The sequence below is a fragment of the Aythya marila genome (genome assembly GCF_965140915.1).
Source record: "Aythya marila genome assembly, chromosome: 12".
In the NCBI taxonomy this organism is placed as follows: Eukaryota; Metazoa; Chordata; class Aves; order Anseriformes; family Anatidae; genus Aythya; species Aythya marila.
In genome coordinates, this window is record NC_139053.1 from 20,417,536 (window position 1) to 20,434,185 (window position 16,650).

General features: G+C 64.6%; 3 protein-coding genes across 3 annotated transcripts; 2 read left to right on the plus strand and 1 right to left on the minus strand.

Moving 5' to 3' along the window:
- The first annotated feature begins 42 nt into the window (after positions 1 to 42).
- RPL13 (ribosomal protein L13) lies at positions 43 to 4,375 on the plus strand. Its single transcript, XM_082770413.1, has 6 exons — positions 43 to 74; positions 253 to 368; positions 603 to 744; positions 1,850 to 2,023; positions 3,368 to 3,424; positions 4,175 to 4,375. Exons 2-6 carry the CDS (start codon positions 265 to 267, stop codon positions 4,331 to 4,333), a joined length of 636 nt encoding a protein of 211 aa, XP_082626539.1. The 5' UTR covers positions 43 to 74; positions 253 to 264; the 3' UTR covers positions 4,334 to 4,375.
- Positions 4,376 to 6,915: 2,540 nt separating this feature from the next.
- Positions 6,916 to 12,254, plus strand: CPNE7 (copine 7; the record flags this gene model as incomplete). Its single annotated transcript, XM_082770334.1, has 15 exons — positions 6,916 to 7,140; positions 8,425 to 8,607; positions 8,681 to 8,755; positions 9,060 to 9,134; positions 9,567 to 9,650; positions 9,726 to 9,815; positions 9,907 to 10,005; positions 10,207 to 10,293; positions 10,381 to 10,440; positions 10,559 to 10,692; positions 10,834 to 10,888; positions 10,970 to 11,021; positions 11,112 to 11,245; positions 11,505 to 11,741; positions 11,853 to 12,254. The coding sequence occupies 15 exons, from the start codon at positions 6,916 to 6,918 to the stop codon at positions 11,988 to 11,990; spliced, it is 1,728 nt and encodes a 575-aa protein (XP_082626460.1). The 3' UTR covers positions 11,991 to 12,254.
- Positions 12,255 to 14,206: 1,952 nt separating this feature from the next.
- On the minus strand, positions 14,207 to 16,584 carry LOC309882901 (sulfotransferase 2B1-like; the record flags this gene model as incomplete). Its single annotated transcript, XM_082770402.1, has 6 exons — positions 14,207 to 14,586; positions 14,671 to 14,851; positions 14,926 to 15,020; positions 15,116 to 15,242; positions 15,414 to 15,622; positions 16,446 to 16,584. 6 exons carry the CDS (start codon positions 16,582 to 16,584, stop codon positions 14,471 to 14,473), a joined length of 867 nt encoding a protein of 288 aa, XP_082626528.1. The 3' UTR covers positions 14,207 to 14,470.
- Between the last annotated feature and the right edge of the window lie 66 nt (positions 16,585 to 16,650).

Below are 16,650 nucleotides of genomic sequence, written 5' to 3' on the forward strand. Positions count from 1 at the left end.
AGCCGCCTCTGCACTTCCGGCGCGCGCCGCGGCCGCCTTTCCCTTTTCCGGTCGGCCATCTTCGCAGGCGGGAGGTGAGTGGCGGCTCCGCGGGGCTCCATCGGGCTCCATCCGCCGCCATCCGGCCGGGGCGGCGCCGGGCGGCGCTCGGGGCGCGGCGGGGGAGCGGGGCAGGACCCGAGGGACGCCGCGGAGGGGTTTTGGGCCGGTCGATGGCGCGGGATCCCAGCCCAGCCCTGTCCGTGTCCGCAGGCCGCAGCCGCCATGGCGCCCAGCCGCAATGGCATGATCCTGAAGCCGCACTTCCACAAGGACTGGCAGCGCCGCGTCGCCACCTGGTTCAACCAACCCGCCCGCAAGATCCGCAGGTGAGCGGGGAGCGAGGGGAGAGGAGCGGGGCTGGCTCCGGCTGCGGTCAAATGATGTGGAACATCCGGAATCGCTGTAGCGCCGTGATGAAAGCTCAACCCTGTCTGACTGATGACCGCTGGAGCCGCCTTAGGGGGGGTTTGGGGATCCCCCTGGGTCGGGGGTTGGGGTTTAGGAGCCCCGGGGGTGGCTGGAGGGCTCTGTTGGTGACAGCTCGCTGCCCCCCGCTCCAGGAGGAAGGCTCGCCAGGCAAAGGCTCGCCGCATTGCGCCTCGGCCCGTGGCTGGGCCCGTCCGGCCCATCGTGAGGTGTCCGACCATCAGGTATCACAAAAAAGTCCGTGCCGGCAGAGGCTTCAGCCTAGAGGAGCTGAAGGTAAGTACGGAGGAGCTGTCCCGGCTCGGGAAGGCCAGCTCTTGGGTTTGGGCTCTGTTGTCCTGTTATTTTGTGTAAAATTTACTCACGAATGGCTGTGGTGTATGGAAGTGTCAGCGTCTGCTTGCACTGGCTGAGCCAGCACGTAGCCAGGGACAGGCTGCTGCTGTCACTGGAGAAGCACACAAAATGTTAATGTATTTTTTCCTTTTTTTTTTTTTTTTTTTGTAATTGTGGCATGGGGAAGCAGTAACACGACAGAGCAATAGGTTAATTTGAGGAGTAAATACTGGTGTGCCTGGTCAGACTATCACTTAAAACATTAAAATCACGTTCTGGTAGAGCGTGAATTGAGTCTCCTGAACTCAATTTAAGTAAAAGGACTGGCAGGTTTTGTTGTTAAATGGCTCTTTGTTTGTAAAACACATTACTGCAGACCCTGCAAGATGCAGCTGGTGCAAACCTGTTTGTGCTGTGGAACGGGTTGGTTGCGGTCACCACAAGGACTGGGGGAAGCTGCCAGCTCCCTCGCCTTGCTGCAGGAGAAGGTCCTGCATCATCCTCCCAGGTGGCTCTCAGCTCATGAGCTGCTGGCGGGGAGCCGAGAGGGAGGTGGGCTGCAGAAAGCCCCACGAGCCTGGTCCCACACAGCAGGAGTAAATGTTAGTGACTGCTGGCAGCATCCCCAGCCTCTCGCGTGTTGTTTAGTGTTTAATTAAAGCATTTATAACAGTGAAATCAGTGCACTGAAGCTGTAAAGCTGCACTTCTGAATGCCAAATGCTTCATTACTTTGTTTTTCTTTAATTTTCAGATAATATTGGGATGTAAATTGATACACAGATGTTTGCTTTTAAACAGAAATTGAGGTTATTGCTTTAGGGTGTTACCGAAAGTATTTCTCTAGTGGAGCTGTCACTGTTCAGCAAACCAGTTCCCAGGTGCTGGCTCCATAAATTTGTCCAGCACCTCTCAGAGTCTAAATGGTGGCACCGCTGACCCCTCTGGCCAGACCTCAGTGCCAGTGGGGGTTCCAGCCAGGTGACGAGGCTGGTGACAGTGCGGTGTTGTCACACGCTGGCACTGCACGCTGTGTCTCTCTGCAGCTGGCCGGCATTAACAAAAGGTTTGCCCGGACCATCGGAATCTCGGTGGATCCCAGGCGGCGGAACAAGTCCACGGAGTCGCTGCAGGCCAACGTGCAGAGGCTGAAGGAGTACCGCTCCAAGCTCATCCTCTTCCCGAGGAAGCCCTCTGCGCCCAAGAAAGGAGACAGCTCTGTAAGTACTTGGCTCGGTCTGTTTGTGGTGACTTCAGCAGGGGTTTGGTTGTCAGTCCTCCCTCCTGGTGCTCTGCTGTGTAGTCAGGGAGTGTTCTGGAGGCACAGCCCATGGTGGGGGGTGGCTGCGGGCTAGGGCTAGCTGTTCTGCTGCAGCTGGCCCAATTTCAGCCTGAGGCTCACCTGTCACCACCTGCAGCGCCTCTCCTGACGGCACCGGGAAGGCGAGGGTGTGCTCTGCACCGCGGAGTAGTTCAGGGAAAGGAGTGGTGGTGGTGGAAGTCTCGAGAAGGGTGTTGCTGCTGACGTATAAAAACAACACTTTTCGGAAGAATCTCACTGAGATCCAAAGGGGAGTTGGCTTTTCCCATCTGGTCTTGGCTCTGCGCATGAAAAATACATGCTTCCTGTGGGGAGGTGCAGGCAGTGAAACACGATGCCATGTTCAAGCTGCCTTCAGTCTCTGGGAGAGCCTGTGAGCCACGAGCTGCTTAGCCACGGTGCTGCTTGCTGAGCTGGGCCGTGCTCGGGCAGCTTTCAGAACAGACAGGAGTGTCTCTGGCATCTTGCACTGCCTGGTTGAGCACAAGTTCTGCTGAACCTGTCAGCTTCACGGTTTTTAAGTCAGGAGGGTGCTGCTCTCCACCTTGGCTTGTGGACTGGCACAGGTGTGGACGTGAGGATCATGAGATTGAAACTTTCTGAATCTCGGATGCATCTGAATAAAGTGGATTTTTCCAAGCTGCTGTGAGTAGCGCACAGACTGCCAAACCCAGTCTGTTCCAGCTGTAAACTGGCTAGCAGCACAGACTGGGAGCTTTCTAAATTCAGCCCAGCCTTCAGGTTGTCCACTGCAGCCTGTTTCCAATCCCAGAACGTAAAGGTAGTTGTGTCTGGAATCATGTTTCAAATTAGTTCAATCAGCTATCTGAAATAAAGTTTAATGATCGTTGTTGATGCAATAGCTGCACAAGGAGCTGCAGTTAGCCGTGGAAGGAACTGCTGAAGAACACGCTGAGCAGCCAAACTAAAAATGGCTCAGTGGACCTCACCTTTTTTTCCAGCTGGCAGAGCTCTGAGAGGCCACAGCTCCGCTGGCCGGATCCAGCCTCCCTGGTAGCCAGGCAGAGCTCACCGGCGCGGCGTGTGGGTGCCAAGAGCTCCTGCAGCTGCACGGGTGAAGTGCTGAACTCGCTACCATCGCTGCTAAGCCTGCAGTCAGAGTCGTCATCAGCCTGTTTGGGCTGGGAGCTTGTGTTAAAAACATGTTTTGGATGCAGGCACCAGGCTGGGAAGCGTACGTACCCGGTTCTAAATGATGTTTTTTCCCTCTCTTGTTATTCAGGCTGAGGAACTCAAGATGGCGACTCAGCTGTCTGGACCAGTTATGCCAATTAGGAACGTAAGTGAAGCCCTAAATCGTGTTCTCTGTGTGAGGGAATTCAGGCTGGGATTTAGGGGGGAGGATTTTTGTCATAGTTAAGGGTTGCTGGCTTCAGACACTTCCCATCCTGGATGCACAAACAAAAACCCAACAGGTCCAGCTCTGCCCTCGTTTATTTTTTAATCAACTGAGAGAAGTCCTTAGGTGTGAGCTGTGTAGAGGAGAGCTCTGGGCACCAAGCCCAGAACTTGCCCGTTAGCCCCCAAATGTCAGCGCTCTGTGGGGACAGGGTCAGAACCACGCCTTGAGGACGTGCAACGAGCTTGTGCTCAGCACTGCCCTCCTGGCAGGGGGCTGCTTGTGCCCTGCTGTCTTTGAGGGAGCCCGTGCCCCTGGCACATTTGGGGTGTGTGTTGGCTTTCGGGGCCGGGCAGGTTGCGAGGTCACCGTCTTTAAAACCCTCGCTAATTGTGAGATCGTTGATAGCGTGCCACGAACCTGACTCAGATTTCGTTTTGCGCTTGTTTTTCCCTGGTATTTGCTGCTCGTCTGCTGATGTGCGCTGGCAAATTAGGAGCTGGTTGAAATGAGGTGTCTGGTGGAGTGATGATAAGGGCAGGGCCTGCAGATTGCACAAATTCTGTATTCTTAACAGCATCCTGGAGCCAGTGGTAAAAATGTAGCGAGATTAATTGCGTTAAGCCTTAAATACCGTCTTCTCTGGCAGCCTCTGATGTGCGGTCTGACTGCCGGGCTCTCTCCCACCAGGTTTTCAAGCGGGAGAAGGCCCGCGTTATCACCGAGGAGGAGAAGAACTTCAAGGCCTTCGCCAGCCTGCGCATGGCCCGGGCCAACGCTCGCCTCTTCGGGATTCGGGCAAAACGTGCCAAAGAAGCGGCAGAGCAGGACGTGGAGAAGAAGAAATGAACTGTTCTCAGCAGAACTGCCAATAAAAAATGTAGAAACGGAGCCGTGTGGTGTCTTCTTAGGGCAGACACAGCATGGAGCTGCCCTGGAGCTTCTCCTGGTGCCGGTACCAGTGGTGGGCAGCGTGGAGGAGCTCAGCCAGGGGCAGGCTCCTCTCTGATCAGAACCTCCGATCTTCCTGGCAGCGAGGGAAGGAGGCACCTCACCTCTGTGCTGGAGGGTGATTTGTTTTGTCGTCAGGAACGGGACCAGAGCCTGCTCCCAGCCCTGCCCTGATGCTGCCTGTGCCTTGGGGGGAGCCCAGGGCCGCTCCCTGGGAAGCCCTGGCCCTGCCCCAAGCTTTCCCTGCTGTGTTGCTGTTCCCTTGCAGTGAGCTGTCAAACCCTGGGGCTGTGGGCAGGAGGAAGCTGAGGCTCAGAAGTGGGGTCCCTGTGGGGTCCCTGCTCCCACGTTTGGGGTGTGTGGGGCTGTGCTTGCTGCCGCTGGCCGCTGGGTGGAGCCGGGCCCCAGCCCTGTCCTCGCTGTCACCCGGCCCTGCAGCTGCCCGCGGCTCCCTGCCTCACCCCAGCGCCTCGCACTCACCCCCCAGCCCTTTTTAAACCATTTTTCTAGGGCAATCCGCTGCTGGGGCTCTGCCCCATCCCTGCAGTTCCCCGGGGGCTCTGCCAGCCGTGTCCCCTCCGCCTGCTGCTGTCACGGGGCCGTGGGCTCCGTCCCGCTCCGGGGAGCGCTCGCTGGCTGCAGGCTGGCTAAGCACTTCTGGGGCCGTGCTGCACCCGTGCCGGGATAATTGAACCATTCGTATTCATTAACGGGGTGATGACAAACCCAGGGCTCCAGCAGCAGAGGGCTCAGGCGCAGGGCCTTGGGGTGCTGCAGCGGGACGGCGCGGGGAGGGGGTGTCCTACTTCTGCCAGGCAGGCTGGGGATTAGCTCCCGGAGCCCGGGCCCTGCAGTGCCCTCCCGCTCGTTAGCCCTCCCTGCAATTAATCCCTCCGAACGCCGGCTAATTACATCATCCCTCACGCAGCTGAGCTGACAGCGCTGCAGTGCTCGAGGGACGGGTGGGGTGTGGGGGCAACCCCAGCCCGGGATGGGGGCACCGGCACTGGGGGCTTGGGCACGCCAGGACCCCCTTGTTGGGGCAGGGACAGCTCCAGTGGGGGACACAGGGGGACAGGGACACACAGGGGATGGGACAGGCCTCGGGCACCCCATGGGGAGTGATGAGGGGTCTGTGGGGTGCATGGAGCGAGGGCTGTGCCGGGTAGAGCGCAGGGGGTTTGGACGGAGGTGCCCCCAGCGCTGTGCCGTGCGCCCTGGCGTGGCCGGCTGTACCGGGGACCCCCGAGGCACCACGGAGCCCCCGTGCCCGCAGGCGGGCTCTGCTCCGGTGCCGGCAGCGAGGCAGTTAACGGAGATTGTAGTCTCCCTCTTAGGGCTCCGCTCCCGAATTGCAGCTTGAGTCAGTTGTGTGGAGGTGGCAGCGGCGGCAGCTCCGGCTGGCACACCGGCTCCGGTAGCCACGCCAGCCCTCGGCCGGCCCTGCACGGCTCCCGGGCCACCAGCACCCAGGTGAGGGGGGCGGCCGGGCAGGGCAGGGGCTCTGCACCCCTTTGCCGGGGGATGCCGAGCGGTGCCGCGGTGCTGGGGAGGGGACGGTGCCCACCGGAGCCGTGTGCCGGGGAGGGCAGGGCCCCGCGCGACTTCGCCGGGAAACTTCGGTCAGGAGGCACCAGCTCCGGGCACCGGGTGGGGGGCGGCTCTGCCCCAGCCTCGGCGTGTACTGGGCACAACTGGGGGCTGTGGATGGGGGCAACGAGCCCGGGGATGGGATGGGAACGGGGATGGGGTGGGGATGGGATGGGGATGGGGTGGGGATGGAGCGGCAGAGCCAGCGTTGCAGCATCGCCTGGCCGAGCCCTGCCAGCACCCCGGTGGAGCACGGCAGCTCCGTGTCCCCAGCACTGGGAGCAGCAGGGCGGAGGGTGTCCCCGTGTCCCCCGCGGGCAGTGATCACCCCGTCGTCACCCCAGGGTGCAGGGGCTGGGCGGGGAGGTCCTGTTCTGCACAAGGAGCGGGCTCGGGGCTGGGGCTGCCGGTGCTGATTCTTCTCCTGCTCAGCCTCCCCGCCTCGTCCCCCTGCCCAGCGGGCACCTCGCGGGGTGAGGCTGGGGGCAGAGCTGGGCACGGCCCCACAAAATCCACCCCAGGGCTCCAGCGAGTGCACAGGGGCAGAGCCGTGCCCGAGGGGCTGCGTGTCCAGGGGTGCCCCAGCTCCAGCTCACCCCGCGGTGCTCTGACACCTCGCAGGGCCACCACCGGGGCTGGAATCCACCACCGCACCTCCGAGAGGGTCCCTCAGGTCCCCAGCACCCACCGGGCCGTCTCACCCCTCTCTCCTCCTGCGCCCCTGCTCCGTGAGCCCCCCAAACCCCTGCCAGCACCCTCCACCACCAGGGACCTGCACCCGGGCTCCAGCCCCACTCCTGGCACCGCGGGGCCCCGTGCCCCGGGCATGAGGGTCACCAGCCCGCTGCGCTGACAGCGAGGAAGGCAGCGGCCGCCCCGTCCCCCCCTGCATGCCCTTCACCCACGGTGCCGCCTGCCCCCCGTCACGCCTGGCAGCCCCCCGTGCCGCTGCCACCATGGGCGAAGCGCCCGAGCCCTCCTCCCAGGCGCCGCTGGCCGTGCTCTCCAAGGTGGAGCTGCGGGTGAGCTGCAAGCACCTCCTGGACCGCGACACCCTCAACAAGTCGGACCCCTGCGTCCTGCTGCTCATGCAGTCCCAGGGGCAGTGGGTGGAGGTAGGCAGGGAAGGGGCTGGGCAGGGTGCTGGGCACAGGGACGGGGGCACCGGGATGGGGACAACCCCGGGGTGGCCGCGATGTCCGGCGGGGCCAAGGGCAGGGCAGGAGCTGGCAGCAGAGTGGGGAGCGAGGTGCAAGGTGCAGGAACTGATTTAGGGTGGGGTGTAGGGAGCAGGAATGGGCGCAGGCGCAGGCTGCGGGGTGCAAGGTGCAGGGCTCGGGGTGGAGTGAAGTGATGGACGCGGGGTGTGAGGGACACGGGGTGTGAAGGGCAGGGCCCGGAGCTCCGGGTGCTGTGGGATGCTCGGGTGGTGCATGGGGACGGTGCAGAGCCCTGGCTTGGAGTGAGTCCCCCAGGACCCAGTGGCTCTGGCAGCACCAGGGGACGGGGTGCTCACGGTGTGGGGGTCCACACGGGCCCGGCCACCCCATGCCAGGGCTGTTTGATGCCCTGGCCACCCCTGGAGTGCATCAGGGTTTGGGGGCTGCTGTGTCCCTGCTGGTGCTGGGGCTGGCTCCATCCCAGGGCTGCCCCCAGCTCAGCTCCTGCCTGGCTCCAGCAGCTCCGCGCTCGCTAATCACCGCTGCTCAGCCGGCAGATTTAGCGCTAAATCCCTCTGCGTGTAATTGACTCTGCTCGCCCGGGCTGGAGCCAGAACCGGAGCCAGGGCGGGCGGCGAGGGGCCCCGTGCCAGCTCGGGGATGCGGCACCCCCGGGCTGTGCCGTGCCATCGGGGCCGTGCTGGGCGAGGGCCACATCCCAAGGGCAAGAGGACCCCTCCTGGGCTGCGTTTTGGTCCCCACCCGTGGCAGCGGGCAGGGCTGGTGGGCACTCACCCCTTGCTCAAAGAGAGCCATGGCAAAAGGTGGGCCAGAGCCCGAGCATCGCCTCGATGCAGCCCCCAGTGATGTGGGGTCTGCCCCAGAGGGAGAGGAGCCTCAGCACCCAGGGGTGGCACCCAGGGGCACCTCTCCCTCCTGCGCCAGCTCTGCCACCAGTCCCAAATCTGTCCCCGAGCTGGCTCCCGCCCCGGGTACAATCCCACCACAGCGACGCAGTGAGCCAGGGGCTTGAGCTGATTTCAGGATGAATTTCAGTGAGATGAGCGTGGACCAGTTCTGCTTCTAAGGGCTAAATCCCCGTTTGTTCGGGGGGAAGGCATGGCCGGAGCTCCCACGGGCACGGTTTGAGGAGCAGCCAGCGCCCGCCCGCCGGGACCCGGGGGCAGCCCCTTGGTGGTGCCGAGCGGCGGGGCTGGCGGAGCCCCCTCTGCCCCGCAGGTGGACCGCAGCGAGGTGATCAAGAGCAACCTGAACCCCGTCTTCGCCAAGATCTTCACGGTGGATTACTACTTCGAGGAGGTGCAGAAGCTGCGCTTCGAGGTGTACGACAGCCACGGGCACGCCGGCGTCGGCACGCACGACGATGACTTCTTGGGGGGCATGGAGTGCACCGTGGGGCAGGTGAGCCCCCCGCTGGGACCCCCCGCTCGCCCACGGGCCGATGTCCCCTCCCCGAGCCCATCGTTTTTTGCAGATCGTGGCGCAGAAGCGGGTGACGAAGCCGCTGTTCCTCAAGTATGGGAAATTTGCAGGGAAATCCACCATCACGGTGAGCGGCCGAGCTGGGCTGTGGGTGGCAGCGGGATGGGATGCTGCAGTGGGATGAGGCGGGGGCAGCGGGGTGGCACTGAGCGGGGCACACGTGTGGGGGGACCCCAGTGACCCTCCTCCCATCCCAGCCATATATCCAGTTGCCCCACGCATCCCAGATGGATCGGGGTCCCCCCAGCAGCTGCTAACCACCCTGGGGGTCCCCGCGGTGCCAGGAGGCGCGTGGGGGATGGGAGGGAAGGAGGGCAGGGGGACAACACCACGCCGGGTGCTGAGCACCCCATGGCCACCTCTCCCGGCAGGTCATCTCCGAGGAGATCTCGGGGAACAACGGCTACGTGGAGCTGGCATTTCGGGCCAAGAAGCTGGATGACAAGGTGGGATGGGGATGGGATGGGATGGGGATGGGATGGGATGGGGATATGGGATGGGATGGGATGGGATGGGATGGGATGGGATGGGATGGGATGGGGATATGGGATGGGATGGGATGGATGGGATGGGATGGGATGGGGATGGGGATGGGGATGGGATGGGATGGGATGGGATGGGATGGGATGGGATGGGGATATGGGATGGGATGGGATGGGATGGGATGGGATGGGATGGGATGGGATGGGATGGGATGGGGATATGGGATGGGATGGGATGGATGGGATGGGATGGGATGGGAATGGGGATGGGGATGGGATGGGATGGGATGGGATGGGATGGGATGGGATGGGATGGGATGGGATGGGATGGGATGGGATGGGATGGATGGGACAGCCGGTTCTCTGCTCTGTCCTGTCCCACCCTCTCCCCTCCAGGACCTCTTCAGCAAGTCCGACCCCTTCCTGGAGATCTACCGCATCGATGACGACCGCAGCGAGCAGCTGGTGTACCGCACCGAGGTGAGGCTTGGCTGGATCCCACCTGGGACCACCCCATGGGTCCCCAGCCCTGCTGAGCCCCCTCTCGCCCCCCAGGTGGTGAAGAACAACCTGAGCCCCATCTGGGAGCCCTTCAAGGTCTCCCTGAACTCGCTCTGCAGCTGCGAGGAGAAGAGGAAGCTGAGGGTGAGGAAGGGCGATGGGGAACCTGTCCCCGGGATGGGGCAGCGGGGGGGGGGACACGCACCCAGCCGGGGCTGAGCCGTGTCCCCCGCAGTGCGTGGTGTGGGACTACGACTCGCGGGGCAAGCACGACTTCATCGGCGAGTTCTTCACCACCTTCGAGGAGATGCAGAAGGCGATGGGGGAAAACAAGGTGGAGAGGGGATGGGGGGACGTGGGGGTGTCCCCTGCGGGGCTGGGGGACGCTCCGTGGGGAGGGGATGGCCGGGATGGGCTCCTCTGGGGACACCAGCCCCGGGTGGGTCGTGGGGCTGTGGGGCCGGGGGGGCTGTCACGTTATGGGGCTGGGGGCTGTGGGGCTGGCCCCAGGCAGCGCGGGTGCCGCGTGCCGCAGGTGCAGTGGGAGTGCATGAACCCCAAGTACAAAATCAAGAAGCGCAACTACAAGAACTCGGGGGTGGTGGTGCTGCTGGACCTGAAGGTGAGTGCCTGTGTGCCGAGCCGTGCCGGGACAGGCTGCCGCGGGGCGGTGCAGGCTGGCAGCGGCTGAGGCACGTCGCCCCGGCAGATCCACAGGGTCTACTCCTTCCTGGACTACATCATGGGCGGCTGCCAGATCCACTTCACGGTGAGCAGCATCCCCCGGGGGGGCCGGGGCTGTGCCGTGGTGCCCCGGTGAGCAGGGACGGCAGCTCCTGGCCCTTGGGGACATGGGGAGCTCACCGCCCCCCCCCCCGCTGTGCCAGGTGGCCATCGACTTCACGGCCTCCAACGGGGACCCCCGCAACAGCTGCTCCCTGCACTACATCAACCCCTACCAGCCCAACGAGTACCTCAAGGCGCTCGTCGCTGTGGGTGAGATCTGCCAGGACTATGACAGGTTGGTGGCTGCCGTGGGGACCCTGGGGCCGGGACACCCTGGTGACGGCCACCCCAGGGCCAGGACGCCTTGGTGACGGCCACCCCGGTGCCGGCACACCCTCCCCGCCGTGCCGGGGCTCCTCGCACCCTTCCTTTGCAGCGATAAGAAATTCTCTGCTCTGGGCTTTGGTGCACGGATCCCCCCAAAATATGAGGTACGGGGGCAGCCGGGACCCCCCCGGGCCATGCCCATCCCTGCCAGCTCCCCGGCTGCCCCTCGCCCCTCTCCCCCCCAGGTCTCCCACGACTTCGCCATCAACTTCAACCCCGACAACGACGAGTGTGAGGGTGAGCCCGGCCCCGCTGCACGGCTGCCAGCCCCCGTCCCTGTGACCCCGGGGTGCAGCCGGGCCGCCCCCACACCCTGCACTCCCCCAGGCATCCAGGGCGTCGTGGAGTCCTACCAGAGCTGCCTGCCCAAAATCCAGCTCTACGGCCCCACCAACGTGGCCCCCATCATCTCCAAGGTGGCCCGCGTGGCGGCCGACGAGGAGCGGACCAAGGAGGCGTCGGTAGGTCCCCGCGGGGCTCCGGCACGCTTTGGGGGCACTTACCTACAAGTGCATGGGGAGGGGGGGCTAATTAAAAGCCTGACAATTATTTACACTTGCTGACGAGGAGGGATTTAGGAAGATGCCAGCCTCTCCTGGACCTCGTGGGTGGTTTGGGGTGGAATCATTGATAATGTCATCCCACCCTGTGCGCACGGGGGGAGCGTGGCAGCAGTGCCCTGGTCTGGGCAGCCCCCCCAGAGCTTCCCTCCCCCCCCAGCAATACTTCATCCTGCTGATCCTGACGGACGGCGTGGTGACGGACATGGCAGACACGCGGGAGGCCATCGTCCGCGCCTCCTACCTGCCCATGTCCATCATCATCGTGGGCGTGGGCAATGCCGACTTCACCGACATGCAGATCCTGGACGGGGACGACGGCATCCTGCGCTCCCCCAGGGGCGAGCCCGTCCTGCGTGACATCGTCCAGTTCGTCCCCTTCCGGGAGTTCAAGAACGTGAGTGGGGGACGGTGGCGATCCCGTTCTGATCCCCTCTGGTCCCTGCACAGGGCTGAGCATCACCAGCCCCCCGAGCCCCCCGGTCACCCGTCCCGCTCCATCCCGCAGGCATCCCCGACGGCGCTGGCCAAGTGCGTGCTGGCCGAGGTGCCCAAGCAGGTGGTGGAGTACTACAGCTACAAGGCCTTCCCGCCCCGCTGCCCCCAGCCCGACACCCCTGACTCCAGCCTCAGCTCACCCCAGTGAGGGTGCCTGCATGGGGACCGGCACCGTGCCCCCACTGCACCCGGCCAGGGACACGGGGACAGCCCCGGTGCCCCGGTGCAGGCGCCACGCCGTGCTGCACGGGGGCGGCCGGGTCCCCAGAGGGCACTGCCCGCTGCCGGTGGCCCGTGCCCGTGGCCCATCCCCGCTCCCTTTCCCTGTGCCCGCTGTCCTCGTGGTCCCCTGTGGTCCGTGCTTGTCTGTCGCTGTGATGCCGTTTCGGGGCTGCATGACGAACCCGTCCTCGGTGCGTGGGAGGCACCAGACAATAAAGCAACCTGCCCCTTCCCTGCGCCGCGTGCTCTCTGGGGGACAGGGCCCCGTGGCAGTGCTGCCACATCCCGTGAAATCCCAAAGCGTGGGCGCTCAACGGGGCAGAGGGATGGGCTCTGCTCCCCCCAAGTGCCCAAGCCCACGAGCACAGCCCCGTCCCGCAGCGAGGGGTCCCAAGGACGTAAGCAAGCAAAAGCTGAACGCACACACACCTGCCCAGCGCTGCGCTGCCGCCTGACCACCTCGGCTACGTCACTCATTAGCAGGGATTTGTCACTTGAAAGCCACCGGCAGGTGAAAGAAGCAGTAGTGCTTTGTAGCTGCTCTGCTTTGGAGCAGCCACGGCTTTAAAGTTGTGCCGGAGCCGCCCCGCCACAGGGCTCCCACCCCGCTGCGCTGCCGGCCTGAAAATCCAGGGCAGCGGAGGCAGAGACAGAGCCGTGCTCCTGCCCCTGCCCAGCACAGTGCCTCTGCCACGTGCCGTGAGCCGTGTGCCATGAACCGTGTGCCATGTGCTGTGTGCCATGAGCCCCGTGCCATGTGCCGTGAGCTATGAGCCCTGTGCCATGCGCCATGTGCTGTGCCGTGTGTGCTGTGCCATGCGCTCCATGATGTATGTTGCTTGGTGTGTGCCGTGTGCCATGTGCTGTGTGCTGTGTGCTCTGTGCCGTGTGCCGTGCTGCTGCCATGTGCTGCACAGCGCTCTGAGGCTGGCTGTGCCAAGCCCCACGTGCTGTTCTCGGCGTGCCAGCTGCCTCACGCCGTGTGCTGTGTGACACCGCGTGCCACGTGCCGTGTGCCGTGTGCCATCCAACGTGCGCCATGCACCGTGCGCCATTCACCGTGTGCCATGGGTCTTTTACCATGTGCCACGCACTGTGCCGTTCACCATGTGCCGTGTGCCACCATCCTGCCACCTGCAGCTGCTCATGGGGAGGTGACATCTGCCCTGGGAGAGGGGGGGGAAACCCAAAGGCCACCACGGGGCTGCAGCTGTGACCTGGGGCAGCAGTCATGGGGCAGGAGCCACCCCAGATCCTGCTCCCCGTGCTCCCCCCCAGGGACACCGCTGTCACCTCGTCAGGGTGCTGGCACGGGGCTCCCAGCCTGGCCCCATCCACACGGCCGTGGCTGCATGGAGCTGCCCGTGCCCCTCTCCATGGGGCTGCTGTGGGGCTGCCAGCTGCGGGCAGAGCGCGGTGCCCGCAGTGCCCCGATCCGTCGCGTATTTATAGCACCTGAATCATCCCCCTATAAAGCAGGATAATGGACGTCACCATGGAAACCCAGCGCCTGATGAGGCTGCGGCTGCGTTCGGCCCTCAACGCAGGCAGGGGGTGCCCGGGCTCCCTCCAGCACTGCCCCACTCACACAGGGGCGCAGGGGTCCCCTTGGGCTGGGGGTGCCGGTGTCCCCGGGGGGGTCCCGCTGCCCGTCCCTGCTCAGCTGAGCCCCGACCAGGCAGGGTGGGTGGTGGGTGCCCCACCGGTCCTCGCACCTCCCTGGAGCACTTTGCCATGCTGAGCGAGCAGAAGATGTTTAGTTCACGGGGTTAATTATTCACTTTTCCTGCATTTTATGAGCATTTTATAAGGTAATTGCCTGGAATGCATCAGGATGAGGCAGGGCCCATGGGCATGCTGCTGGGGGGCATGAGCCTTCAGGGCAAAAAACCCACGAGGGGATGGGGCAGGTGGGTGCCAGCGGCTGCTCAGGGCACCGCGGCCAGCACAGGGCTTCAGGAGTGGCACGGGTGTGCACCGGGGCAGAGAGGAGCACCGCGGAGCTGGGACCCCGAGTTCTGCTGAAGATGACACCTGGCAGCCCGCCACGGCCCCCCCGACCGTCACCCACACCCAAGATAATGTCCCTGGGGATGGGTTCCTGCCCTGATCTGTCCCTGATAACGCTTCGCACTTCCCGGCACCACCAGCACGGCGCTGCCTGCCCCACACCCCTCATCTGGCACGGGAATTGCAATAAATATTTATTTTTTTCCTGAGCAGAGCTCTGCTCCCTGCTGGGCCGGAGGAAGGAAGGGGTCAGGGCCACCAAGGAGCAGGATGGCCCCGAGGACGGTGGCGGTGTGTGGCCGGAAACATCCCAAAGAAGGGGCCCGGAGCAGCTGCTTCCCATCGCCACCTCCGGCCCCAAGGGTCTATAAGTTACGGGGTCAGGGCCCCCGGCCCTCACACCATGGACCAGTGGACGCTGAGGTCAATGTCAGGCATTTCCTCCTGGTAGACGCGGTCGAAGAGGGCGTTTTGCCGCGGGGAGAAGTGGTCGCGCCAGTCCCCCACCACCCCTGCGGGATGGGAAGGACCCGGTGGGACCAGGGCGCGGGGCGACGCCGGCACCGATGCTCCTGCCGCCCCCCGCGCCCCCTCACCTTTGCGCATGAATTTCCCCTGGCTGTGGTCCATGATCTCGCGGGGGATGAGGGTGTAGTTGGTCATGGCGTTGTCCCGCATGGCGGAGAAGCTGCAGTGCTGCTCCAGGGCCTCCAACGTCTCCGGCCCCAGCGGGCAGCCCAGGAAGGTGCTGAGCCGCTGCGCCGCGCCCCGCAGGTCCTGCGGCACAGGGGGGGGGGTCAGCCAGCAGGGCTGGGACATGGGGCTGGGGGACACGGGGACACAGGGCTCACCTGGTGCAGCTCCTCGTAGGTGATGTAGAAGATGTCCAGGAGCTGCCGCTGGCCCAGCCAGCCCTTGACGTGGTCGAACCAGGAGCCGTAGTGCACTGCGGGGAGCCTGGGGGTGATGCGAGCCCGCGGCCGGCCCCCCCCCCCCCCGGAGTGCCCCCCACTCACACCCCTGGGCCCCCCCAGCCCTTACCAGTGCCCTCGAGGAACTGCTGGAGGAAGGCGTCGAAGGAGACGGGGTCGGGCAGGAATTTGGCCAGGCGGTGGAAGTAGTAGAAGGAGACGACGACGTCCTTGGGGTTCCTGGCCACGTAGATCACCTGGGGAGAGGGGGGGGGGGAACACTGCTCTCAGCGCTGCGGCAGCGAGGGGGTTTCCAGGCTCTGTCCCCACCTCTCCGCTGCACCCTCAGAAAGTCCCTGGCAGCTGCCCCAGCCGGGGGAAGCCCCAGCGACATGGGGACCCCCCCCCGCCTGCCTGGCTCCCCTCACCTTGGCCTTGCTCCCCTGCAGCAGGGGGGCCAGGACGCGGGCGGGCAGGTGGCTGGTGATGAGGCGGTGCGTGGCCGTGTCCCGCAGCGCGCCCCTGAAGTGGATCTGCTCCAGCCAGGGCGCCCGCTCCCAGTTGGGGATGGTCTTGGCCGGCAGCGCGTCCCCGCGGCTGTACAGCAGCGTCAGGATCTCCTGCATCCACGTGGTGCCTGGGGAAGGGGGCGTCAGGGCACTGCCACCCCCCACGGGCACCGCCATGCACAACACCACAGCATGACGTGGCACGGGATGGCATTGCATGGCTTGATACACCGTGGCGTGGCACGGCATGGCACAGTGTGGCACAGTGTGGCACAGAGTGGCACAGCATGGCACAACATGGCACGGCGTGGCACAGCGTGGCACAGCATGTCATGGCATGGCACAGCGTGGCACGGCATGGCACAGCATGGCACAGCGTGGCACAGCATGGCACAGCATGGCACAGCGTGGCATGGCACGGCACAGCACTCCATGGCTTGACTTGCCACGGCACAGCACGGTGCTGTATGCCACGTAACAGCTCAGCACAGCATGGCTCCTGGCACGGCGCAGAGCGAGGTGGCGCAGGGCAGCAACAGCAGCGTGGGACCACTGCCCCACTGAGCCCCAGCAGCCGTAACCCCCCCAGGGATGGGGATGGGGACAGGGACAGGAATGGGGTCGGGGCTGTGGACACAGCGGGGGTAGGTGTGGGGTGGCCGCCTCCACTCCACGGAGCAGTGGGGCTGAGCCCCCTGACATGGGGCTGGGGGGATGTGCTGGGGGAAGGGGAGGCAGTGGCCGTGCAGGGCGGGGGCACGGAGCCCTCCGGGGCTGGCCGAGGGCCCGGCCACATTCCAGCCACGTCGGCAGCACCAGGGCCTGCCGCGAGCAGGGGCTGCACGGCAGAGCCCCCCCCATCCCCATCCCCATCCCCATCCCTCTGCCCTGGGGGTCCCCATGGCCGTCCCCGTACCCCATCCCTCTCCCCCCCTCCCCGACACCTCTCACCTGATTTGGGGTAGGTGACGATGACCACGTCGGTGTCTCGGAAGGGGAAGGTGGTGGCGAACTGCAGGGACTCCTTGGTGTGGAGGTGCCCGGGCAGGGCGATGCCAGCGAAGGTCTCCGTCACCTCCAGCCGCTCCATGGCCCGGCCGCGCGGGACGTGCCGGGGACAGCCCTTAAATAGCTGCAGAAGAGGAAGCCAGACCCG